Here is a 27,889-nt window from a genome sequence, read left to right on the forward strand (position 1 = left end):
TAAAATTTATTTTTATTCAATTTATTTAAACTAAAAAACAAACATACAGCAGTTCATCCATTTCTCCCACTTCCCACCTCTTGCCTTGGGCAAGCACCAATGTGTTGTCTGTTATCTGTGAGCTTGGTTCTTTTTTCACATGTGTGTGTATATGATGATCAAACGATACGGTGAATGTTTAAATAAAAATTATTACAGTGAAAGATACATTGCCATTAATCCCCTTCAAAATACTCCCCATCGCTTCAAAAACACTTATCCCATCGTTCTTGTCACTTTCTGAAGCAGTTCTTGAAATCCTCTTTCCTGAGTGTCTTTAGTTACGCTGTTGTGGCTGCCTCGATGTCCTGAATAATTTAGACTTTGGGGAAGAGCCAGAACTCTCATGGTGCCAGATCTGGTAAACAAGGTGGATGAGGACATACTGTGATGTTTTTATTTGACAGAAATTGTCGTTTACCAGAACTAATATGTGACATGGAGCATTGTCATCATGGAGGGTTATTTACGGCACACTTTAAAACACACCATTTCTCAACTGTAGCTCACACCTGACTGTATCAAACAAGTTGAAACTTGTCACACGCTGTTAGTGAAGGTGGATGGGCTGCTTCCTGTATTGAAGATCCCTGCCTTTCCGTTGTATTGGCACTCACCGTATTTAGCATTCACCGTATTTTTTTATCACACCTCGTGTGTATGTGTATCTGATTTTTTTTTAATTTGTTGGAGTGACAATTGTTAGTAAAATTACATAGATTTCAGGTGTACAGTTCTGTATTACATCATCTATAAATCCCATTGTGTGTTCACCACCCAGAGTCAGTTCTCCTTCCATCACCATATATTTGATCCCCCTTATCCTCATCTCCCACCCCCCAACCCTCCTTACCCTCTGGTAACCACTAAACTATTGTCTGTGTCTATGAGTTTTTGTTTCTCATTTGTTTCTCTTCTTCTTGTGTTGTTTTTGGTTTATATACCACATATCAGTAAAATCATATGGTTCTCTGCTCTTTCTGTCTGACTTATTTCGCTTAGCATTATACTCTCAAGATCCATCCATGTTGTCACAAATGGTCCTATTTCATCTTTTCTTACCGCCAGTTAGTATTCCATTGTGTATATATACCACAACTTCTTTATCCATTCATCTATCGAAGGACATTTTGGTTGTTTCCATGTCTTAGCCACCGTAAACAAAGCTGCAATGAACATTGGAGCACACCTGTCATTATGTATAAATGTTTTCAGCTTTTATTTGGTAGATACCCAGGAGAGGGATTGCTGTGTCATATGGTAATTCTATTCGTACTTTTTTGAGGAACCTCCACACTGCCTTCCATAGTGGCTGCACCAGTCTGCATTCCCACCAACAGTGGATGGGGGTTCCTGTTCCTCCACAGCCTCTCCATCCTTGTTTCTGTTTGTCTTGTTGATGATAGCCATTCTGACTGGGGTAAGGTGATATCTCATTGTGGTTTTCATTTGCATTTCTCTGATGATTAGTGATGTTGAGCATTTTTTCAATATGTCTATTTGCCATTTGTATGTCCTCTTTGGAGAAATGTCTCTTCAGGTCCTCTGCCCATTTTTCAATTGGGTTGTTTGTTTTTTTGCTGTTGAGTTTCATGAGTTCCTTGTACATTTTGGATATTAGCCCTTATCGGAAGCACTGTTTGCAAAAATCTTCTCCCACTCAGTTGGTTGCCTCTTTCTTTTGTCAATGGTTTCTTTTGCTGTGCAGAAGCTTTTAAGTTTCCTGTAGTCCCATTCGTTTATTTTAGCTTTTACTTCCCTTGCCTTTAGAGTCAAATTCATAAAATGCTGTGTGAACCTAAGATCCATAAGTTTAGTACCTATGTTTTCTTCTATGCAGTTTATTGTGTCAGGTCTTATGCTTAAGTCTTTGATCCATTTTGAATTAATTTTGGTAATGGTGACAGATAGCAGTCCAGTTTCATTCTTTTGCACGTGGCTATCCAATTCTGCCAGCACCATTTATTGAAGAGGCTGTCTTTTCTCCATTGTATGTTTTTTGCTTCTTTGTCAAAAACTATGTGTCCATATTTATGTGGTTTTTGTTTCTGGGTTCTCAATTCTATTCCATTGGACTATGTGTCTGTTTTTCTGCCAATACCATGCTGTTTTGATTATTGTAGCCCTGTAGTACAAGGTAAAGTCAGGGAGTGTGATACCTCCAGTATTGTTCTTTTTCTTTAAGATTGCTTTGGCTATTGGGGGTCATTTGTGGTTCCAAAGAAATCTGATGATTTTTTGTTCTATTTCTTTAAAAAATGCCATTGGAATTTTGATGGGGATTGCATTAAATCTGTATATTGCTTTGGGTAATATGGCCATTTTAACTATGTTGATTCTTCAAATCCATGAGCACAGAATGTCGTTCCATTTCTTTAGGTCTTCTTCAATTTCTTTTAAAAATGTCTTGTAGTTTTCACCATATAGGTCTGTCACATCCTTGATTAAGTTTATTCCTAGGTATTTTATTCTTTTTGCTGCAGTTGCAAAAGGAATTGTTTTCTGTATTTCTTTTTCTGAGATTTCATTGTTAGTATACACGAATGCAATAGACTTTTGTACATTGACTTTGTAGCCAGCAACTTTATTGTATTTGTTGATTGTTTCTAATAGCTTTTTGGTGGAGTCTTTAGGGTTTTCTATATATATATCATCATGTCATCTGCAAAGAGTGACAATTTAACTTCTTCATTCCCAATTTGGATGCCTTTTATTTCTTTCTCTTACCTGATTGCTCTGGCAAGGACTTCCAACACTATGTTGAAAAGCAGAGGTGATAGGGGACAGCCCTGTCGTGTTCCTGAACGTAGAGCAAAGGGCTTCAGTTTTTCACCATTAATTATGAGATTAGCTGAGGGTTTCTCACATATGGCCTTTATTATGTTAAGTATTTTCCTTCTATACCTATTTTATTAAGTGTTTTAATCGTAAATGGATGTTGTATCTTGTCAAATGCTTTTTCTGAATCAATTGATATAATCATATGATTTTTGTCCTTTATTTTGTTTATGTGATGTATCACATTGCTGGATTTGGGGATGTTGAACCATCCTTGTGCCCCTGGGATGAACCCCACGTGGTCGAGATGAATAATCTTTTTAATGCATTGTTGTATTCGATTTGCTAGAATTTTGTTTAGGATTTTTGCATCTGTATTCATCAGAGATATTGGTCTGTGGTTTTCTTTTTTCGTGTTGTCCTTACCAGGTTTTGCTATCAGGGTAATGTTGGCCTCATAAAATGAGTTAGGGAATACTGTCTCTTCTTCAATTTTTTGGAAGAATTTGAGCAGGATTGGTATTAGATCCTCTTGAAGGTTAGGTAGAATTCACTAGTGAAGCCATCTGGTCCAGGACTTTTGCTTTTGGGAAGGTTATGGATGACTGATTCAATTTCGTTACTGGTGATCGGTCTGTTTAGATTTTCCAGTTCTTCATGGTTCAGTCTAGGAAGGCTATATGTTTCTAAGAACTTGTCCATTTCTTCTAGGTTATTGAATTTGGTGGCATATAGTCCTTCATAGTATTCTTGGATGATCTTTTGTATTTCTGTGGTGTCCATGATAACGTCCACTTTTTCATTTCTTATTTTGTTAATTAGTGTCTTCTCTCTTTTTATCTTAGTGAGTCTAGCCAAAGGTTTGTCAATTTTGTTAATCTTTTCAAAGGACCAGCTCTTTGTCACATTAATTTTTTCTATTGTCTTTTTGTTCTCTATTTCATTTAGTTCTGCTCTGATTTTTGTTACTTCTTTTCTTCTGCTGACCTTAGGTTTCACTTGTTCTTCTTTTTCTAGTTCTTTAAGGTGTAACATGAGGTTATTTATTTGGGATTTTTCTTGTTTCTTGAGATAGGCCTGTAATGATATAAATCTCGCTCTTAAAACTGCTTTCACTGCGTACCCAAAATTTTGGTAGGATGTATTTTCATTGTCATTTGTTTCTGTGTGTCTTTTGATCTCTCCTCTAATTTCCTCTTTGACGCGGTCATTCTTTAAAAGTATGTTGTTTAAACTCCACATATTTGTGGTTTTTCCTGCTTTCTTTTTGCAGTTGATATCCAATTTCAAAGCCTTGTGATCAGAGAATATGCTTGGTATGATTTCAATCTTCTTAAATTTGCTGAGGCTGATTTTATGTCTCAATATATGGTCCATCCTTGAGAATGTACCATGTACACTAGAAAAAACTGTATAGTCTGATGTTTTAGGATGAAGTGCTCTATGTATGTCAGTTATGTCCATTTCATCTAATGTGTCATTTAGGGCTGCTCTTGCGTTGTTTATTTTCTGTTTGGATGAGCTATCCATAGCCGTCAATGCAATTATGTATTTAACTCCCCTAGTATAATTGTGTTTTGTTCAATTTCTCCCTTTAGTTCTGTTAGTAGTTGCTTGGTATATTTCGGTGCTCCCTGATTGGGGGCATAAATATTGATGACTGTTATGTCTCCTGTTGTATGGTCCCCATTACCATTATGAAATGTCCATCTTGGTCTCTTGTTACCTTTTTCACCCTGAAGTCTGTTTCATCTGATATCAGTATCGCTACACCTGATTTTCTCTGGATACCGTTTGCTTGGAGTGTCAATTTCTACCCTTTCACTTTGTGTCTGTGCTTCTCATTTTAGCTGAGATGTGTCTCTTGGAGACAGCATGTTGTTGGGTTTAGTTTTTTGATCCAATCTGCTACTCAGTACCTTTTTATTGGTGATTTCAGTCCATTTACATTTAGGGTGATTATTGATATGTGAGGATTTCCTGTCATTCTATCTTTAGTTTTCTGGTAAGGCTGTGTCTCCACTGTTTCTTTGCCTGTTTGTTGTTGTCTGTTATTTCTGTGTGGTGGTATTGTATGCTGTTTCCCTCTGTTTCTTCTTTTATTACAGTATGTATTTCAGTTCTGGATTTTCTTGAGTGGTTACCCTTAAGTTTATGTAAAACAAAGTTTGATATTTAGTGTATTCCATTTTCTTCAGCACGCTTACTCTCTCCATTCCTATATTCCGGTTCAGGCCTTTACTCTCCCCCTTTTTATGTTTCGGTTGCCGCAAATTGTCCCTGTTGATGGTGGTCGAATAGCCTCCTTTAGTATTTCTTGTAGTGCAGGTCATGTATTAGAAAATTCCCTCAGCTTCTGTATGTCTGGAAAGGTCTTTATTCCTCCTTCATATCTAAAGGATATCTTTGCTAGATATATTATTCTCGGCTCATAATTTCTCTCTTTCAATAGTTTGAATATTTGGTTCCACTCCGTGCTAGCTGGTAGAGTTTCTGCTGAAAAATCTGATGATAATCTAATGGGCTTTCCTTTGTAGGTTACTGTCTTCTTTTCCCTGGCTGCCTTGAGGATTCTTTCTTTGTCGTTGATTTTAGATAGCTTCAATACAGTGTGCCTTGGAGAAGGCCTGTTGGGATTGAGGTAATTAGGTGTTCTATTTGCTTCTTGGATCGAGGATCCAGTTCTGTCCACAAGTTTGGGAAATTCTCATTGACAATTTGTTTGAATATATTCTCTGTTCCCTTTTCCCTTTCTTCTCCTTCTGGTATGCCCATTATTCTTATATTGCTCTTTCTGATGGAGTGAGAAAGTTCTTGTAGAGTTCTTTCATTTCTTTTAAGTCTCAAGTCTCTTTCTTCTTCCATCTGTGTGATTTCCAGGTTTCTATCTTCGATGTCACTCATTCTTTCCTCCATCTGGTCAACTCTACTACCTGAGGTGGCTATTTCATTCTTCATTTCTTCTGTTGAGTTCTTAATCTCCAGAAATTCTATTTGGTTCTTTTTTAAAATTTCAATCTCTTTCGTAAAATGCTCATGTTGTTCTTTGATTGTGTTTCTGAGTTCATTAAACTGCCTTTCTGTGTTTTCTTGCATCTCGTTGAGTTTTTTTCAGAACTGCAATCTTGAATTCTCTGTCATTTAAGTCACATATTTCCATATCTTTAAGTTCCTTTTGGGGAGACTTTTCACTTTCTGTCTGAGCTGTCTTGTTGCCCTGGTGATTCATGGCAATTACTGATTTATTATTTCTCTTCCTAGACATCTACAGGAGTGGCTTCTGCAACAGGTTGATAGGAAGAGGTCTTTCTTTTGTTTTCCAGTACTTGTTGGTAGAATGTTTTATTTTTTCTCCGACTGCAGCCTTTTTTTTCTCTCTCACACGGTTGTGCTATGTTTTCTCTGCACTATTCCAGCTTCTCACACAATGGGGGGATTCCCTGGGAGACGGGCTTCTCCTGTGTTAATAGTTCGTTTGGGTTACAGGGCGCAGTAACCTGTAACCCTGTGGGTATGCGGAGAGCTTTTGAAGTTCCAAAGCTCTTTCTGCACCAGATTCAGAGCCCATGTGTTTCAGCAGTTTTGTTTACTCCTGCAGGGATCCGCCTAGATAGGTGGGGCCAGGGGCGGGGTGGGTTGTGAGAGGTGGCCCAGAGCAATGGCGGAGACCACCACCACAGCTGGTCCTGCTTCCACAGCTCCCCCTCCTCCACCGGAACCAGTTGCGCTGCGAATCTGTGTCTGGGGTCCACAGTTCTCAGAACAGCAAACACTCTGTTCCTTTGATCCAACACTGCTACTGTTCAGCTTCCAGCACTGGGCAGGTGTGGGCGGGGCGAGCCCTGGGAGGGTAGGGAGAGGCAGCTAGTCTCAGTACCTAAGGCTTCTGTTCTCTGCTGGGCAGTGAGGGCTTAAACCACCATTTTCAGCCTTCCCACATTCTTTGCTCCGAGGTCTCTGCCGTGAGCGTTGGGTTCAGCAGTGTTGTATGCTGTCCCCTCAGCCCTGTGGGCCATAAGCGGAGCCCGCAGTCCGAGTTCTTCCCTCTCCCGCAGCTGCGGTAGTTCCGGGATGCAGCGAGCTCGGAGCACTGAGCCACGTCTGCGTCCTGTGCGTGCCCACGCGGCTCCATCTCTGCACTTCTCCCTTCCCTCCTCTCCCCCCTCCCCCCCCCTCGCGCGATTCACCCACCTTTCGGTGAATTCAGTAGTGGACCTCTTCCTCCTGCCTTTCTGCTGTGTAGGGAGTCCTTTGTTGAACTATTGCTGTTCTATTAGTTGTAAATTCCAGGGGAGCCCTACAGAGGCTCACCTCATGCCGCCAGTTTGATCCTCCTCCATTTTTAATTTCTTAAAAGCCATGTTCGTAGCACACTCCAAGAGTGCCACACAGCAGTGATTTGATGCTCTTAGTCAAACAGAGTATGTCAGGAAGGAAAACAAAAATCTTTTAAATGGTTAATGGTTTTTTGGTTAATGGTTAATTTCTCTGAAATTTCTGTAAAGGCAATCATCACCATTTAAATCTTTGTTTCAGAGCAGTAAACATTTCAGAAATGTATTAAGTACCTACCCAAGAATCTCTCTTTTCTACTAGAATACATTGTGATTACTTTAAAATTTAATTTTGCTTATTTTATCGTTCAGCCATGCCGTGTATTACGTGTTTGCTTGAGTAGGTCTATTTTGTATTTATGCAGCTTTTATATTAAGCTGAATAAAAGTGAGGTCATGGCATGTGGGATTTTCTTTTTTTTAATTAGAGTAGAACAAAAATAGATAGTTTAATAGTAATTTGTAGTTTAAAGGTTGATTGTTGAAATTCTGGAAATTTTTTGAGAAGATTTTTCACATAAAATTTAGTTGCTATTAAAAAAGTTGCAATTCTCTCTAGAAGATGTATATTTTTGGGGGAGGGGGTTTGAAATATTCAAAATACGTTTTTGATATTTTAAGATGTGTATGAGATTGGAACAAAAGTTGGAAGACTGTCCAGAAAGGTTATTTCAAAGTACAATTTCAGGAAAAACTAATTTCATCTATAAGTTATAGTGGGACATTTGTTTAAAATACTAATTTTTATTTGTACAAATGACATCATTTTCCAACCTTATTTTTATTATATCTTTATAGTAAATAATTGGCATGCTAAATAGACACAAGATTACTTATTTACAATATTTTGTAATTAAAAGTTGTACGTTTTTATATTCATACTAATTTTCTTTATGAAAGACTAAGAATATTAAAGTGGTGTATGTATTTTGTGTCTGTGTGAATTTTCCTTAAACAATTCTTCTAAGATGGTGGGGTTACCTTAGGGATGGTGCTTTTATGTGAAGCTGCTACATCTGACATGGATATTGGAAAGCGAAAGAGTAAGTCATATCATATGCCAAAATGTAACAATTCTGCCCTTAATGCGGAAAAAAGAATGTCCTCTATCACTTTCCCCTTGGTTATAAGTATGTTATTTTAGCTTTTTACTATATTATAAAAGGAATATTTGTTTATTGTAGAAAATGTGGGGGGAAATAGGAGTATGAAACATTTGGAGGGAGAGTTACCCATTTTTCCACCATTGAAAAACTTACAATTTTAACATTGTAATATAGTTCTTTCCATTGATAAAACACGTCTTAAAACTGTAGTGTAAAATTTTAAATCTTGTACCCCCCCTTTTTAACTGGAGTTAAATAATTCCCTAGTAAATAGTTTCCTCTACATAATTTTAAATTTATATTCTGTATTGTAATTAACTTAAGCACTCTGATTATAAGCACTTAGTCGTTTTCATTATAATAAATACATTCAGTGACCATCATGGTATGTTAACCTTTATCCGCATCTTATATTAATTTCTTAAGGAACATGCTTAGAAGTATTAATAGAATGACTGTATGATCCTGTATATGAGTACTTTCAATTCTCTTGATGTTTTAAACTGATGATGCCAAATTCTTTCCCCAAATGTCATAATAATTTAGATTTTTACTAGTGATATTTATGAATGCTTGTTTCACTGTAACTTTATCAGCATTAGATAACCTCATTAAAGTGTGTGTGTTTGTTGTCTAATCAGATAAGGTGGAAATGTTATTTTATATTTCTTTGGTTATTAGTGAAGTTGAATATTTTCCTGAATGTTTATTAGCTGTTTGTACTTTTCCTTCTGTAAATGTCTTTTTGTCTTTTGCCATTTACCCATTAGTCTTAGTCCTTTTTCTGTTGGTTTGCATGTACATTTAATGTATTAGAATATTCAAACATTGGTATTTGTTTCAAAGAAATGCTAACAATATAATTTTATATTACTTTCATGAAATCTGTCAGTTTTCCCTTTATGATTAAAAAGTTAAATGTCATCAAAATTAACCTAGCTAAATAAAGTCCGTTTACTTTTTCTTCTCGAAAAAAGATGATGACATTGGATTTCAAATTTGAGAGATACTTATTTTCCTGACTTAAAATGAATTTTTACATATTAGAAAAACATAACGTATCAATTTTTATTCAGTTAATATACATCCTTTAATTGCCTGACTTTTGAAAAATTGCCTATTTCAGTGTTCATTATTAGGAAAAGGCTATCTGGGTACTACACTGCTGGCATTAATTTAAATTGTAAAACATTTTGGCATCATTAAAATAATCACAATTTGATCTAAGATTCTAACCAAGTGAAATTAATAATAATAATAATAATAAACATTTATTTAACACTATGTACCAAAAACTGCCCTAAGTACTTTAGATATGTGAAAAGAATACAAACAAACACAGATTAATATTGTTTATATACATGTATATGTGCATTTAATTAGAAAAAGAGACTTTTCTACAATGAACATGCATTAATACTCAGAAAAACAATATGTTTAAAGGTTACATTTTAGCCCCTTAATGCATGAAAAAGGGAAAAAGAATTGTTCCCTAAATATAACAAAATCCAAATTTGTTTTTAGTATTTACCAATAAGTATATTTCCCTAGAGCTTCCACACACGCTTTCCCACATCCTTACCTTTATGCTTCTTAGCCAGTCTTAGTCCAGGGACTCAGAGTCTCAGGTTATGGGAATCATACTTGAGCATTGTAGGGTCAATATCTAGAGTTAAGTATGCTAAACCACAACATGTGAGATTAATGGAGAGAGCTATGAATTTAGGGCTAGGAATCAGGTTTTTTCCTTCTCATTCAAGTGAGGAATCCCATATTGAATGAGGTCCTCATATAGGCACTGAAGTTACCTGTGCACGAAGAAAGTATTTTCAAGTGAGGCTGTCACAATGATATCAGATGTCTTTAAGTTCATATTTATCAATAATACGCTAAGGCTACTTTTAAGGCTTTAAAGGAAGTTTAATGAGTGATTTTCTTGTTAATAGTAAAACTTTCTAACTAAATTATTGACTGTCATGGCTTTAAAGGAATTCATTATTTCATACAATTAAATTGCACAGCTATGGTATGTAAACAAAGCTACTCTATTATATTGTAATGGAACAAATTAAAGGTGAAGGCAGACTCCTTAAGATATAAGAATGGGGATGAAAATTGTTGGAAAGTTGAGATTTACCAGTAAGTTATAGCCCTTGTTTTTCTTGGAAGTGTAGACTAAATTTTTGCTCTGGTCATTTATTATGCATAACATGCTCATTTTACTTTCCTTTTGTTCTTCTGCAGTAATGTGTGTGGCTGGTATTGGACTCGTTGTATTATTCTTCAGTTGGATGCTCTCTATTTTCAGATCTAAATATCATGGATACCCATATAGGTATGATTATTTTTCATTTATATGGTGATTACCTATATTTATAATGAGTAGAGTTGATGTTGCTTTATAATATTTTCTTTTTTTGCTTTACCTCTGGACTATCCCAGTTTCTAAAGCAGAGAGATAGGCTTTAATTTAATTTAGTCATGTTTCATATAAAAATTAATTTAAGGTAATGATGATATAATGGACAGTAATATGTGATTTCTCAGGATTTCATCATTCAGTGTTATTCTGACATCACTTAATTTAATCTAGAAATCTCTAAAACACATAATAATTAGAACATTTTTTATCATATCTACTCACGCAGTTCTGTGTCTGTAGACTCTACTTTCTCGAGGAGGAAATTATTTTTTAAATGTTTTTTAAAGCTTCTCACCTCTACTTTTCAGTGATCATTAGATGGCATAAACAGAACATTTGATTAAAACCCAGTTTGTAGAAAACATAGCAAAGAGTGTTTAAGGTGTCTAATTGGCTTGAAATGTTCATAGAGATTTCTAAGGCTCAAAGAGGAAATTACTCTCCTGCTTATAAGTTCTTAATTCTACTCTATTAATAGCCATGAGAAATGTATCTATATAATGAGGGGGTGTTGTGAGTTCGTTTTATAATCTGAGTACCAGTTACTATAATTCCTATTATTTTAATACAACATTGTCCTGTTGTATAAAGGATTATAAACACTACAGGTAAAGTATATTAAGTGATATTTTTGAGACACAAATTCATTCTACATATTATTTTTAACACAAGTTTTAGTAGATAATTTTGAACAACTCCCTGGTTAATTCATTATATTGTTGCATTCCTAGATGCCTTTTGATCAATGAACAACATACATTAAGCTTCTTTCGCATATTTTCCTGCAAATTTAATTTAAGATCAAAACCTTCTAGAACTTTAATTCTTGACTTTCTAATCTTCAAACTTTATACTTTTATTCTTCTGTGTAAGTGTATTTTAAAATATTTTCTCCTCTGTAGAGCACTAACTGGGATGTAAGGGTAATTTTGCTGGGACTTCTGTTACTTGATCACCATGGTTAATTCAATTTTTAATTGGTGTCTACAGGAGATATTTTAACTTGAAGTTATGTCTATTTCTTTTTCTCCTAAGCCTACCTCAGTCACTCGGGGTTTCTAATTTTTTGTTATTAATACTCAAAGTTTATTATACATGCACCCAAACATTCTTTGATCTGTTAAAATCAAGATGTTTATTGGAAGTAAAGCCTGCTTTTCTTTCAGAGACTAATAGATTGGTATATATTTTTGTTTCAGCTTTCTGATGAGCTAAAAAGGATCCCAGAGATATGTAGACACTGGAGTAATAGAAAATGAAAAATTGAAAAATGAAAAAGGTGTGTGTGTGTGAAAAGAAGAATGCAATTTGTGTATTTTGTATTACCTCTTTTTTTCAAGTGATTTAAATAGTTAATCATTTAACCAAAGAAGATGTGTAGTGCCTTAACAGCAATTTCCTGTCAAAATCATGAAGTATTTGAATACAATTCTCCTCTTTACCTTCTCTTCCTAGTGAATTTTATGGAACATTTAATTTAGTAGTATTAAATATATTATAAAAATTTTAAAACTACTACTTCATTTTAATTAGGACAAGATTCAAAACTGCTTTAGTTTATTATCTTTTTCCAAAGGTGGGGGTCAGAAAGTCCTGACTGCGTGTTCCTGTGTATGCCTGTTACAAAAAACTGCATCAGGAATCCATTCTTAGCTTTTCCTTTTTGGCATGGATGTGTATTCTTTACACATCTTTCCTTTGGGGCAGAGAAATCATATTATGTGGTCTTATGAAAATGGAACATCGTTTTTCGGAGTATATGTCTATCTTTTAGAAAAGAAAACTAGCCAATCCTCTTCCTCCATCTTTCCTACTGAATTACAGTGCTAGCTATGCTGCTTGATGGCTGTAGATATTAAAAAGTGACTCTAAATACATGATTATATTTTCTGCATGAGTGTGGTGGTAACTACCTTGTATTTGGAAAGATTTCAGGTTCGTTCTGTCTCCCTAGTTTTATTTAAGGCAGGCCACTCTATAATGAAAATGTAACTTAGTGCTAAAATCATTATAACTTAAAAATAGTCTAAAATGTTTCTGCAAATTAGAGATTGTCACTTCAATTGTACCTAAGGAAAAAAAAATAGGCACATCTGGTTAAGTTGATTTCTGTATTACAGTTACAACATATTTCAATAACCCTTGTGTTTAGGAGAAGGACTTCCTTAGATTGGGGGGAAAAATTGTGAAATACTGAGTTGTTGCCTGTGAATAGAAAGCAAATGTTTCTTGAAAGCTGTTCTGTTTTTGCTATTATTTTAGCCTTCATTCTCTCACTTCAAGTGGAGAAACAATGTAAACATTTGAATAAGCTTTGAGTCTTGTCTGTCTTTCTGTCAGTGGAAATAACCATATGTGCTAACCAAATTTCTGTGAAGAATGAAAGTTGATGGTTAACGTTAGATCTAGCTGATCTAGCTATAACCTCCCCCATAGTTATGAAGAGTATTCTGAAATGCCACTATTATAGAAATATGAGAATTATGATTGTGAAAAAAATTGTCTTCGAATTATTGAATTAAAATAATACTGTGACTGCCTTGCTACTATTTGCCATCTAATAACTTCCATGTGATCTAAGAAGTCTTATATAATATAGATTTGCAGAAAGAGATGGATATAATTGTCTAAGAAATGTTTTATGTGTTTTGGTTGTGTTTTTTTTTTGGTTTGCTTTTTTTGTTAGTTTGGCGGGTGACAAGATGGGTGACCTTTTTACTTTTTAATGAAGCCGCTTTTTGTTAATTACTCCCTTGTAAATTGTGTGATTCTGGATTCCTAATCTGCTGTTCTTGTACTTGTCTCAGGCCAAATAAATTCATGCTGTGATTCTTATGAGACTTGTATGAAGATGCCCTGATTTGTATACTGATAAGGGGAATACTACTGCCATGTAACCTGTATAGCTCCAGAAGATAATTTGCCATGAACATTGAAAGAATGACAGTTGTTTGCATTTATTTTGTCTCCCTTAAGAGCACATTTTTCTGTAAGAAGAAAAGTTGCATTCTGGCTAAAATCCGTAGAAAGCAGATTTACTGCACTTAGAATAAATAATGTTACCTTTGTGGAAAATCTGAAATTAATTTTCATCTGAAGTACCTTAAGTAGATTCTTAATTTACTTTTCTAGTAATGGTTTAAATATTTTTTGTTATACATTTTTAAAATACTATTCAAAATGATACATTGTAATGGTAAAGATAACCAAATGTCCAGCTTTTTGCTTTTTGACCATATCAATAAACTTTTATACTCTAAATTCTGAGTTTTCGATTAACATCTAAAGAGGGGTGAATTTAAAACACTAAACTAGAATTGTAATATTGGGATATTCCATTTTGAAAATATAGTTAAATTTCTTATTGTCCTCATGACAGTGAATTTGATAAGCCAATTCTATATGTCATCCTTCATTGATGTTGTCACACACGAGGTTATTCAAAACAGCCAAGATAAGTAGGGTAAATACCCTTTTGGTACTATATAATTAATTTGAAACAGTTATCCAGACAGATTATCAAGTTATATGAGACTGGACAGGAAGTAAAGAGTCTGGCTTTTAAATAGCATTTAGTCCTTACTCTGTTTCTGTCTAGGTATGAGAGTATAGGAAGTCACTTGAAATATCTCTGGACCTCTTTCTTTATTCTAATGCAAGTGCAGTGGCTAAATCATCTTAGTGTTCCTTCCAGCACTACTGTTCTATGATGCAAAATATTAACGATGTATTTCAATTTTGAATAGATATAATTTGTGATATTCAGGTTTGGTGTTAAATTAAATCAATTGAAATGTAGGATGTTTTATAGTCAGATTTCTGAGGAAGTTGTGAGATGCTTGTGAAGGCCATTATAGCTGCAAATTATTTAAAAATATGCTTTGAAATAAACCTTTTAGAAAGGATTCCCTTGGAACCAATATGTTAATATCAGATGTTGATTTAAATGGCTTCTGCCCAAATGTAAGCAAGGATTAGATCAGCAACTGTAATAGTATGCTAATACAGAAAGTTAAAGCCAAGGGGACCTTCATGTCATTTAATCAGCCCCTTCATTTTGACTGCTAAAGAAAACCTGCCCTAGAGAGGTGAAGCAATTTGTGAAAGTTATTTCAAGAACATGCCTACAGGTTTCCCATTTTACTGCAAATTCCCAATGGATTAGGTTTCACTTGGAGATACAAATTACTCCCTGGAGGTGTAGAAACCATAGTTAATCTACCTTTATTGCTTCCTGACATCTAGATTGCTGTGAGAAGGGTCCTAATGAGAGAGGCTTGACCCGGGAGGGGCTGATGCAGACTTCAGAAGAAGTGAGAAGTTTCTGGAAGACTCCCTTTAATCTGCAGAAATGAAATTTAGGTAGGGAGACAGAAAGGTTTTTATTCATAAAGGAGGCGGGAACAATAGCCTAGAGATTACTCTTCAGAATTTTGTGTCTGTACATTCCTTTCACTCTGTTCTCAACTTTTTCTGGGTGTAATTAGGGGAAAAAATACCAATGACAGGCAGTCATAAGAGAAATGCAAATCAAAACACAATGAGATACCACCTCATACCTATTAGGATGGCTACTATCAAAAAAACCCAAAACAACAGGAAATAAGTGTTGGCAATGATGCAGAGAAATTGGAACCTTTGTGTATTGTTGTGTGGTGGAAATGCAAAATGGTATAGCTGCTATAGAAGTAGTGTGGCAATTTCTCAAAAAATTAAAAATAGAATTACCGTATGATCCTGCAATTCCACTTCTGGGTACATATCTAAAAGAATTAGAAGCCTAATCTTAAAGAGATATTTGTACACCTTCGTTCATAGCAACATTATTCACAATAGCCAAAAAGTAGAACCAACCAAGTGTTCATTGATGGGTGAAATAGAATAAACGTGGTATATGCATACAATAGGATATTATTCAGCCTTAAAAAGGAAGGAAATTCTGACATGCTATAACATGGATGAACCTTGTTAGGACATTACGCTAAGTGAAATAAGCCAGCCACAAAAAGACAAATACTGTATGATTCTACTTATATGAGATACCTACAATAGTCAAATTCATAGAGACAAAACAGAATGGTGGTGGTTGCTAGGGACTGGTGGAAGGAGTAATAGAGAGTAATTGTTTAGTAGATATAGAGTTCCAGGTTTGCAAGACAGAAAATTCTGGAGGTTGGTTAAAAAACAGTGTGAACTTAACACTACTGAACTGTACGTTTAAAATTGTAAAGATGGTAAGTTTTACGTATATTTTAACCACAATTCAAAATTAAATGCTAATGCCTCAGCCTCAACCCCACATTGGCATATCCTCACTAACACCAGTTTGTATTTGATCATTGTCGTGAAAATCTGAGTACAGCTGAATAGAGGATGACTCTTGGAAATGTTGAAGCATGGTCTTCAGGCTCTTTTGGGTGACAATTTAAGGACATTCAGATAAATCCTGCCTTCAGAATCAGTGATGATTACTATATTCCAATGAGTGCTATGTAAATAATGACTTTCAGCTGGGGAAAAAACTCATCAAGATGTGTTGGCTCCAGCCAATATCCAAACTTAGAAATGACCCATTTGGTTTGAGCCTTCTGGTTTATAATGTCTGGCCGTGGCTGTGTGGCCAGCAGGTGTAGCTAGAGAACTTCGAGCATGAAGTTTTGTGTCTTTTTTAATGATCTTCAAGTAAAATAAATGAAATATTTTCTCCCCCTCCAAACACTCAAACATTAAAATTTCTGGGAAGCTTTCCTGACTTTCCAGCTTGGGCTCTATAGTCTTTCTCTCTTTGGTGCATGCTGATCTCTGTTAACCTATCTTGTAATTGCCCAGTACCTCCCCTAAACTGTAAGTTCCTTGGGAGGAGGGGTATTATCTTATTTTTATATGCTTATTTTCTAAAATCCCTGCATAGTACAGGCTCAGTAAATCTTCACTGATTGAATAAAGAAGAAAAGGTCTTTACTGTCAAGTCGCTTGCTGTCTGTGGTGGAACCAAACATGTAAAATACAATTCTTTTTGCTAGTGGGAAAATATGTGTTATATCATAGATACAGAGAAGGGTTTGATCACTTTGTTGGGTTTGGGGTGGGAGGGAAAAAGAGGTTTCTGTGACAGGAGTTGGAATTTTAAAGGATAGAATTTTTAAATTATTGAAATGCCAAAATATTCTTATCAGTATATCATTTCAGTTTTTCTTTAATCTGAAATCATAGTCATGTACATCCTGAGTCATACCCAGAGAGCTACATGGTACTTAAACATTTATAAATGAACAAAAATGCACTACTTTAAAAACATTCTTACCACTCTATCTCTTTTTTGTTTTAAAATTTTTCCAAGGTATCTTGCTTAACTACCAATTCCCAAGTTATTAGTAACTCTGAACATCTTTTCTTATATTTATTAGTCATTTGTATTTTCCTTAGGACTAATTAGGGTCCCCATCTAATTCCAACGGTCTCTCAAAGAATCATCTTAGAATTAAGGTGGAGAAAACTTAGGGAAACAGAAAGAGAGAATAGTAGAAAATTTTGAGGAGAAAAGGAAAAAAGAGGGAGGCAGGTTTCCAGGTCCAATTCTAGGACCCCTGAAAACCCAACTAGTTCTCTTCCTCCATGGTTAGATTTCCTCCTCTTTCCTTTCCTTTCCCTTTGAAGGTCAAATTCATTCTCACAAGTCTTACCCCTCCTCACCTTTTTAATCCAGATTTTATTCCTTAATTACTCTCGAAAAGACTCAAGCCAGAATTACAAAGAATCCTTAATCCTGGTTCCTGGCCATTTTTCAGGGTAACAACATCTGATAACAACATGTAGTTAACTATGACAATTTTATCTCAGATTTTTATAAAATACCAATGTTTTAGAAATACACAAAATAAGTACTAAAATATTAGTATTACAATTTTGCTATAGTATTATACGAGTATAAATTAGTTTCAAGTCCCAAAAGTTTATCAGAAGAAAGGAAGATGGAATTCCCTGGTAGTAACTACGGTAGCTAGCTACCCTGTTTCCTTGGAAATAAGACCTAGCCAAACAATTAGCTCTAATGTGTCTTTTGGAGCAAAAATTAATTTAAGACCTGGTATTATGTTATATTATACTCAGTCTTATAGTAAAATAAGACCGGGTCTTATATTAATTTTTGCTTCAAAAGATGCATTAGGGCTAATTTCTGGCTAGGTCTTTTTTTGGGGGAAACACGGTAGTTCTGTCAAAGGTTAATTCAGATTAAGATAGTAATAGGAATAAATAAAAGATGTGCAAGATGTATACTGAAAACTATAAAACATTGTTAAGACATAGTAAAGACGACAGAAATTAGGGATATATGCTGTTCATAGATTTTAAAATTCAGTATTGTAAAACTAAATTATTAGGTTAATTCCAATAAAAATTCTAGCAGATGTGTGTGTGGGGGAAGGGAGATTGAAATGCTGATTTTAAAATTTATATGGAAATGTAAAGTACCAAAAATAGCTAAGAGAGAAAATGGCAAAGAAAACAGCTTGGAGGACCAATTCATTGATAGAAACACTGAAAAAAAATGAATAAAATATTGCACAGTCAACTTTGGTGGAACTCTGGGAGACAGTCAAAAGTTTAAAGCAACCATGTGAATGCTGAATCAAGAAAAAGGAAACAAGCATGGCAGGAGAGCTTTGTGGTATTTTCGCCTTGCCCCATACCCCCAGTTTGGTGGGGCAGAGTCTTGAAGACAGTAGTCTGTGTTCCCAGTGTGGGTAGCTGGTCCCAGAGAGAGCAGAGCACACCTTGTTTCTCCAAAACTGTTTTTGTTGGACCTCTCTGTGGGTTCCCTGAAGGAATAACACAAGGGGCTTGCCTTAATTTCTAAATTAGAAATCTCTCAGGCAGAAAAGCAGCTATGCGTGGGATGTTCTTCAAAATACTGAAAGACAAATGAACAAGACACTGCTCCCTGGGGCAAAACATTGCAATAGTGGCAAACAATAGATATGTCCAAACTCTAGGAGAAAAAGCTGAGGAGAGACTTTGGTTAAAAAAAAAAAAAAAAAAAAAAAAAAAAAGGCTTTATACAGGTCTGACAATCTGACAATTAAGTTCGTGAACTCATCCTAGAAAAAGTACTACATACATCAGTGCTGACTATGGTCACCTTCGAAGTACTCCCCTTGGGAAGCTGTACACCGACACTAGCGCCTAGTCCATCCTTCAAAGCAATTTTGGAGCTCTTTCTAGAATGGCCATCAGACCTGTCGTATTACCCTCGATGTCCTGAATGTCATCAAAATGTCTTCCTTTCAATATTTCCTTTATCTTCAGGTAAAGAAAGAAGTCATTGGGGGCCAGATCAGGTGAGTAGGGAGGGTGTTCCAATACAGTTATTTGTTTGCTAACTAAAAACTCCCTGATAGACTGCCGTGTGAGCTGGTGCATTGTCGTGATGCAAGAGCCATGAATTGTTGGCAAAAAGTTCAGGTTGTTTTCATCTAACTTTTTTACGCAGCCTTTTCAGCACTTCCAAATAGTAAACTTGGGTAACTGTTTGTCCAGTTGGTACAAATTTATTATGAATAATCCCTCTGATATCAAAAAAGGTTAGCAATATCATTTTGACTCTTGATTTGGAATGACAGAACTTTTTTGGTCATGGAGAGTTGGCTGACTTCCATTGTACATTTTGACGCTTTGTTTCAGGGTTGTATTGGTACACCCATGTTTCATCACCAGTGACCCAAAACATCATCTAACATGGCCCAAAACATCATCTTGCCTGTCCAAAGGGTCTTGGCAAACTTCGACTTTGCTTTTGTTCATCGGTGAGCTCCTTCGGGACCATTTTTGGACACACCTTTCTCATGCCAAGAATTTTAGTTAAGATTTTCCTATCTGTTTCTCTATCGATGTTTACTTGGTCTGCTATGCTTCTCACAGTCAGTTCATGATTTTGACACACAATTTGACAAATTTTTGCAATGTTTTCATCAGGTCTGCTTGTTACTGGCCACCCTGACCTCTCTTCATCAGTGATGCGTTCTCTCCCCTCAGAAATACATTTAATCCATTTGTACACTGCCGTTTTCTTCATGGCATTATCCCTATAAATTTGGATTAACATATTCCTGATTTTATTTCCACTCTTGCCAGGTTTAACAAGAAATTTAATGTTTGTTCATTGCTCTAATTCAAGCTCAGACATTCTCGTGATGGCACACAAAAACATGCAACCCCAGTAATGAATGCCACTTAGTGAGACACCGCCACATGTGTACATGAACACAGCTGGGAGACACTGATATACCAAGGTTATGAAACCTTACCAAGCTGTTTATACAGTGCTGCCAATGTAAGCTCCTGGTGGCAAGTTCGCAAACCTAATTGCCAGACCTCGTATACCCAGAACAAGATGCATGCTCAGGAAAGACAAGTTCTCTAAGCTTTCAGCTCTGGCTGATAGTTATGCTCAGTATGAGCAGGAAGTAAGCTAAAGCAGAGTTGTAAACAGGCTGACTAAGTGTTGGGGAATTGTACCTACAAAGATTGACAGAGCATTTTCTTTTTTTGCCTCTAGGTATCTAAGCAAATCACTCTCAGATCATTACATGACCAATAAGGTAGTCAAACAGACTTCAGTATCCACATATGACAAAGAACAGTCTTTACAAAAATAGTTTAGAAAGTTCACTAAGCAAAAACTACAACCTACAACATACAGCAACAACAAACCCTAGGAAAGGAGAATCTAATTTCCAGTTACCACATTAAAATTTTCAAAATTTCCAATTGTCACCAAAAAACCACGAGGCACATAAAGAATAAGAAAGTATGGCCCATTCACAGGGAGTAAAGGGAAATTAACAGAAATGACCTCAGGAATCTCAGACATTGGACTTACTAGAAAAATACTTTGTCAGCTATTTAAAATATGTTCAGAAAGCTGAAGGAGACCATGTCCAAAGAAGTAAAGGAAACAAGGTGAACAGTGCCTCACCAGAAAATATCAATAGAGAACCCATAGCAACAAAATGCTAATTATACAAGCTAAAGGATGTGTCAACTAACCTTATTATAACATATGAGAGTCAAATCACATAGTATACCTTAAACTTACAAAATTTTATATGTCAATTATATCTCCAAGCTGGAAAAAAAAATAAAACACATTAGTCTTGGGGAAAAAAAAAAAAAAAACTTAACAGAAAAATGAACCAAATAGAAATACTGGAGCTGAAAGATACAGATAAAATAAATTAGAGAACTTCAAAACAATATTTGAACAGGCAGAAGAAAGAAATAGTGGATATGAAGATAAGTCAATTGCAAATATGCAGTTGGGGAGGCAGCAAGAAAAAAGAATAAATAAAATTAGCAAAACCTAAAAGACCTGTGGGACAACATTAAGCACACCAATCTATGCATAATGAGAGTCCCAGTAGGAGAGAAGAGAAAAACTAGGAAAAAGTATATGAAGAAACAATGGCTGGAAACTTCCCAAATTTGATGGAAGTCATGTAACTACACATCTAAGAAGCTCACAAAACTCTAAGTAAAATAAACACAAAGAGATCCATAAATAGAGAATCTTGAACATACCAAGACAGAAGTGATTTGTCACTTAGATACTCAATAAGATCAACATACAATTTCTCATTAGAAACCAAGGAGGTCAGAAAGCAGTAGGATAACACATTTAAAATGCTGAAAGAAAAAGGAAAAGTCAATCAAGAATTCTGTATCTGGCATAATGATCATCCAAAATGAAGGACAAAATTAAGATATTCCCAGAAAAAGAAAAGCAGAGTGTTCCTTGCTACTAGATCTGCCCAACAAGAAATGATAAAGGAAGGTCTTCAGGCTGAAATTAAAATATACTACTAATAGATAGTAAATCAAAACCATATGAAGAAATAAAAAGCACTGGTAAAAATATGTACATAGGTAAATTTAAAAGCCATTATAATTGCATTTTGGATTCATAACTCCTCTTTATTTTCCTATATGATTTAAAAGAATATACATAAAATAATAATTATCTATTTTAATGAGCATACAATTGCAAAAGATAAAAGTTTGATAACATAAAAGGGAAAGGATGGCATTATATAGGATCAGAGTTTTTACATACTATTGAAGTTAACTTGGCATTAATTCACACTAGACTGTTATAAGTTTAAGGTAGTTATAGTAGTTTTCAGGATAACCACTAAGAAAATAATGTAAAAATGTACAGAAAAGAAAACGAGAAGGGAATCAAAATGATGCATTCAGGGGCTGGCCTGGTGTCTCCGGTGGTTAGAGCTCCATGCTCCTAATTCCGAAGGCTGCCGGTTCTATTCCCACATGGGCCAGTGGGCTCTCAACCACAAGGTTGTCAGTTCAATTCCTCGAGTCCCGTAAGGGATGGTGGGCAGCATCCCCTGCAACTAAGATTGAACACGGCACCTTGAGCTGAGCTGCCGCTGAGCTCCCAGATGGCTCAGTTGGTTGGAGCGCATCCTCCCAACCACAAGGTTACCAGTTCAATTTCTAGACTCCCACAGGGATAGTGGGCAGCGCCCCTCGCAACTAAAATTGAACATGGCACCTTGAGCTGAGCTGCCGCTGAGCTCCCAGATGGCTCAGTTGGTTGGAGCGCGTCATCTCAACCACAAGGTTGCCGATTGGGCTCCCACAAGGGATGGTGGGCTTCGCCCCCTGCAACGAGCAACAGCGACTGGACCTGGAGCTGAGCTGCACCCTCCACAACTAAGACTGAAAGGACAACAACTTGAAGCTGAACGGCACCCACCACAACTAAGATTGAAAGGACAACAACTTGACTTGGAAAAAAGTCCTGGAAGTACACACTGTTCCCCAATAAAGTCCTGTTCCCCTTCCCCAATAAAATCTTAAAATAAAAATGATGCATTAAAAATATCATCACAAAAGTGAGCAGTAATGGAGGAAATGAAGAACAAAGTACATATGACAGAAAATAACAAAATAGCAGAAGTCTTTCCTTATTACTAATTACTTAAATGTAAATGGATTAAACTCTCCAATTAGAAGGCAAGAGGATGGCAAAATGGATTTTTAAAAACCCCACAATCCAACTATAGGCTGCCTACAATAGACTCACTTTAGATGGAAAGACACAAAGAGGTCAAAAATGAAAGGATATATAAAGATATTCCAGGCAAATAGTAACCAAACAGAACTGAGATAGCTATACTAATATCAGATAAAAGGACATTATGTATTGATAAAAGGGTCAATCCATCAAGAGAATATGATAATTATAAACACATGCACCTAACAGTATTGCCCATAAATATATGAAGCAAATACTGATAGAATTGAAGGGAGACATAAGACGGTTCTTCAATAATTGTTGGCAACTTCAGCAGTCCACTTACAAAAACAGAAGAACCAGAAAGAAGATCATTAAGGAAATAAAGGGCTTGAACAACACTATGAACCGACTAGAGTGACACACAGACTCATACAGAACACTCCACCCAACAAGAGCAGAATTTACAATTTTATCATGTGCTCATGGAACATTCTCCAGGTAAGACTATATATTAGACCACAAACAGCACTCAATAAATTTTAATATATTGAAATCATATGAAGTATATTCTCTTACTACCAAGGAACAAAACCAGAGATCAATAACACAAGAAAATTTGGAAAATCCATAAATATGTGGAAATTAAATGGTGTATTCTTAAATGACGGGTCAAACAAGAAGTCACAAAGGAAATTAGAAAATACTTTAGATAAATGAAAACAAGAACATACGTACAAAAAACATAGGATGCAGTGAAAGCATTGCTCAGAAGGAAAATTATATATGTAAACGTCTTTTAGAAAGGAAAGATCTAAAATCAATAACCGAGCTTTACAGCTTAAGTAACTAGAAAAGAAGAAACTATACTAATAGAATAAACTAGGTATGAAAGATGTATAGATGAAGAAATTATACCTGAAGCTGGAGGAAGGAATGAAATACTAACCATTAGAATAGAGTGGAGATACACAAAATAGAGAATAGAAAAACAAAGAGAAAAATCAACAAAACGAAATGTTGACTTTTCTGAAAAGATAACAAAATTGACAAATGTTCAGTTAAATTAAAGAAATGTAACTGATTTCTTGCTTCAGCAGGGCATATACTAAAATTGGAACCATACAGAGAAGATTAGCATGGCTCCTGCTCAAGGATGACATGCATGCAAATTCGTGAAGGGTTCCATATATTTTAAACTTAAAGAAATGGAAACATGTGACTTTAATGTCAGAGTATTCAAGATTGCAGTTCTGAAAGAGATGCAAGAAATCACAGAGAGGCAGTTTAATGAACTCAGAAACACAACAAAGAACAAAATTAACATTTTACCAAAGAGACTGAAATTTTAAAAAAGAACCAAATAGAATTTCTAGAGATTAAGAACTCAGTAATATAAATGAAGAATGAAATAGCCAGTTAGATAATAGAGCTGACCAGATGGAGGAAAGAACCAATGACATCGAAGACAGAAATCTGTCAATGACACAGAAGAAGAGAGAGACTTGAGAGTGAAAACAAATGAAAGCACTCTACAAGAACTTTCTGACTCCATCAGAAAGAGCAATATAAGAATAATAGGCATACCAGAAGGACAAGAAAGGGAGAAGGGAACAGAGAGTACATTCAAAGAAAGAGTTGATGAGACTTCCCAAACTTGTGGAAAGAACTGGATCCTCGAATCCAAGAAGCAAATAGAACGCCTAATTATCTCAATCCCAACAGGCCTTTTCCAAGACACACTGTATTGAAGCTGTCAAAAATTAATGACAAAAAAAGAATCCTCAAGGCAGCCAGGGAAGAGAAGACAGTAACCTACAAAGGAAAGCCCATTGGATTATCACCAGATTTGTCAGCAGAAAGTCTACAAGCCAGGATGGAGTAGAATCAAATATTCAAATTAATGAAAGAGAGAAATTTTGAGCCAAGAATAATATAGCCAGAAAAGATATCCTTTATATGAAGGAGGAAACTGAGGGAATATACAGAATATACAGAAACTGAGGGAATTTTCTAACACATGACCTGCACTAGAAGAAATACTGATGGAGGCTATTCAAACTGAAAAAAAAAGAAAAAGTATACAAAACCATGAGTAGTATTATGAAAAGACAGACAGAAGAAGGAAATGGCAACCCCTACACCAAATAGGACACTATGTACTTAAACTTAACATACAGGGTAAAGAAGGAAAAAAAAAATTTTTTTAAAAAGAGAGGAGGGGCAGGGTTGGTGGCTCAGGTGGCTGGAGCTCCGTGCTCCTAACACCAAAGGCTGCTGTTTCGATTCCCAAATGGGCCAGTGGGCTCTCAACCACAAGGTTGCCAGTTCGATTCCTTGAGTCCCGCAAGGGATGGTGGGCAGCGCCCCCTGCAACTAAGATTGAACACGGCACCTTGAGCTGAACTGCCACTGAGCTCCTGGATGGTTCAGTTGGTTGGAGTGCGTCCTCTCAACCGCAAGGTTGCCAGTTCAACTCCCGCAGGGGTTGGTGGGCTGCTCCCCTGCAACTAGCAACGGCGACTGGACCTGGAGCTGAACTGCACCCTCCACAACTACAATTGAAAGGACAACAACTTGACTTGGAAAAAATCCTGGAAGTACACACTGTTCCCCAATACCGTCCTGTTCCCCTTCCCCAATAAAATGTTTAAAAAAAGAGAGAGAGAGAGAGGAAAAAGACAACTTGCTACTGCAACACAGAAATCAACTCACAGCATAAATAGGGAAAATTTGTGACAACAAAAAACATAAAAGGGGAGAGAGTAAAGGTCTGAACCAGCACAAGAGAATGGAGAAAGGAAGCATGCTGAAGAAAATGAAATACTCTAAATATGAAACTTTCTTTTACATAAACTTAATGGTAACCACTCAAAAAAAAGTCCAGAACTAAACTATATAACATAAAAAAAGAACAAACAGGGAAAAATCATAGAATACCACCACACTGAAATAACAGCAACAAAGAGGCAATGAAACAATGGAGACACAATCCTACCAGAAAACAAAAGACAGAATGATAGGAAATCCTCACAGATCAACAATCACCCAAAATGTAAATGGACTGAACTCACCAATAAAAAGGCACAGAGTAGCAGATTGGACCATAAAACTAAACGCAACCATATGCTATCTCCAAGAGACACATCTCAGCTACAAGGAGAAGCATAGACTCAAAGTGAAAGGGTGGAAATTGACACTCCAAGCAAATGGTACCCAGAGAAAATCAGGTGTAGCCATAATGATATCAGATGAAACAGACTTCAGGGTGAAAAAGATAACAAGAGACAAAGATGAACATTTCATAATGGTAAAGGGGACTATACAACAAGAAGACATAACATTCATCAATATTTATGCCCCCAATCATTCAGTGCCAAAATATACAAAGCAGCTACTAACAGAACTAAAGGGAGATATTGACCAAAACACAATTATAGTAGGACACCTAAATACATCATTGACAGCTATGGATAGATCATCCAAACAGAAAATAAATGAAGAAATATCAGCTGTAAATGACACATTAGATGAAATGGACTTAACTGACATTTACAGAGCACTTCATCCTAGAACATCAGACTATACATTCTTTTCTAGTGTACATGGAATATTCTCAAGGATAGATCATATATTGGGACATAAAACTAGCCTCAGCAAATTTAAGAAGATTGAAATCATACCAAGCATATTCTCTGATCACAAGGCTTTGAAATTGGATATCAATTGCAAAATGAAAGCAGGAACAACCACAAATATGTGGAGATTAAACGGTATACTTTTTTTTTTCCTTTTATTAGCATTTATTTGATGTCGAATTTACTCCCGGGCCACAAGTTTTTGTTTCTTCAGTTTCTTCTGGGAGATCTTCTTCTTCTGAGCAACCTCCTCTTCTGGTTTCGGAATAATTTGTTCTTTTTCAGTGAGGATCATCTCAATGTGGCAGGGAGAGCTCACGTATGGGTTAATCCGCCCATGAGCTCTGTAAGTTCTGCGCCGCATCTTGGGAGCTTTGTTCACCTGGATGTGTTCAATGACCAGAGAGTCTACATCTAAGCCCTGAAGTTCAGCATTACTCTCTGCATTTTTAAGCATGTGCAGTAAAAATTCTGCATTCTTTTTGAGCCAACAACCTTGTGTCCAACCCCACTGTTTGGCCTGGGCAAATCTCCCAACTCCACCATTGTAACGAAGGAATGGCACACATTGCTTTTGTAACGTGACATCCTTTAAATACTTGGTGGCTTTTCGGATATGCATCCCCTTGATGGCCTGCGCAGTTTCACGAGTGTTCTTAAAATGAACCCGCAGATTTGAACCTCTCGATTTACATGATTTTGTGGGGTTCTCTGGGTCAAGTGAATAGCGAACCATTTTCAGAGGTCACCTCAGGCCGCTTTTGGGGAAAAAAGCTAAACAGTATACGTTTAAAGAACGACTGGGTGAAAAAAAATCAGAGGAAAGATAAAAAGATACATAGAAACAAATGAGAATGAAAATACATCCTAACAAAATTACTGCGATGTAGTGAAAGCACTATTAAGAGGGAAATTTATATCATTACAGGCTTATCTCAAGAAAGAAGAAAAATCCCAGATAAATAACATTACATTACACCTTAAAGAACTAGAAAAGGAATAACAAATGAAACCCGAAGTCAGCAGAAGGAAGGAAATAATAAAAATCAGAGCAGAACTACATGAAACAGAGAACAAAAAGCCAATAGAAAAAAATTATGCAACAAAGAGCTGGTTCTTTGAAAAGAAAAAAAGTGACAAAGCCTTGGCTAGGCTCACTAAGATAACAAGAGGAAAGACACAAGGGGGCTGCCCCCTCATCCATCACTCAACGCACGTTTGTGGGGAACACATAGCCTTCCATGGCTGAATCACAAAGAACTGGAAGATCTAAATAGACAGATGAACAGTAAGGAAATTGAATCAGTCATCAGAAACCTTCCTAAAAGCAAAAGTCAAGGACCAGATAGCTTCACTATTGAATTCTACCAGACATTCAGATAGGATTTAATATCTTTCCTAGTCAAATTCTTCCCAAAAAAATGAAGAAAAGGCAATACTTCCTAACTCATTTTATGGGGCCAACATTACCCTGATAGCAAAACCCGGTAAGGATAATAACACTGAAAAACAGAATGTTACAGACCAGTATCTCTGAT

The 27,889-nt window shown here is 36.0% G+C and overlaps 2 protein-coding genes and 1 non-coding gene across 3 annotated transcripts in view; 2 read left to right on the plus strand and 1 right to left on the minus strand.

Moving 5' to 3' along the window:
* MAGT1 (magnesium transporter 1) overlaps nucleotides 1-13,916 on the plus strand; it is a 58,455-nt gene extending 44,539 nt beyond the window's left edge. The window contains exons 8-10 of the mRNA XM_033118588.1: nucleotides 8,120-8,194; nucleotides 10,502-10,592; nucleotides 11,879-13,916. Of these exons, the coding sequence (XP_032974479.1) occupies nucleotides 8,120-8,194; nucleotides 10,502-10,592; nucleotides 11,879-11,894 (182 nt within the window). The 3' untranslated portion in view covers nucleotides 11,895-13,916. The remainder of the gene's footprint in view (nucleotides 1-8,119; nucleotides 8,195-10,501; nucleotides 10,593-11,878) is intronic.
* Nucleotides 13,917-23,799: 9,883 nt separating this feature from the next.
* Nucleotides 23,800-23,908, plus strand: LOC117030298 (U6 spliceosomal RNA). The gene has a single exon (XR_004424358.1). It is a non-coding gene; the product is annotated as a U6 spliceosomal RNA (small nuclear RNA).
* A 2,624-nt stretch (nucleotides 23,909-26,532) lies between these two features.
* LOC117026031 (60S ribosomal protein L17-like) lies at nucleotides 26,533-27,100 on the minus strand. The gene has a single exon (XM_033112436.1). The coding sequence runs from the start codon at nucleotides 27,085-27,087 to the stop codon at nucleotides 26,533-26,535; it is 555 nt and encodes a 184-aa protein (XP_032968327.1). The 5' UTR covers nucleotides 27,088-27,100.
* Nucleotides 27,101-27,889: the final 789 nt, after the last annotated feature.

The sequence above is a fragment of the Rhinolophus ferrumequinum genome, chromosome X (genome assembly GCF_004115265.2).
Source record: "Rhinolophus ferrumequinum isolate MPI-CBG mRhiFer1 chromosome X, mRhiFer1_v1.p, whole genome shotgun sequence".
Taxonomy (NCBI): Eukaryota; Metazoa; Chordata; class Mammalia; order Chiroptera; family Rhinolophidae; genus Rhinolophus; species Rhinolophus ferrumequinum.

Coding starts and splice junctions, on each gene's coding strand:
- LOC117026031 (XM_033112436.1), bottom strand. CDS start 27,087: ATGGTTCGCTATTCACTTGACCCAGAGAACCCCACAAAATCATGTAAA.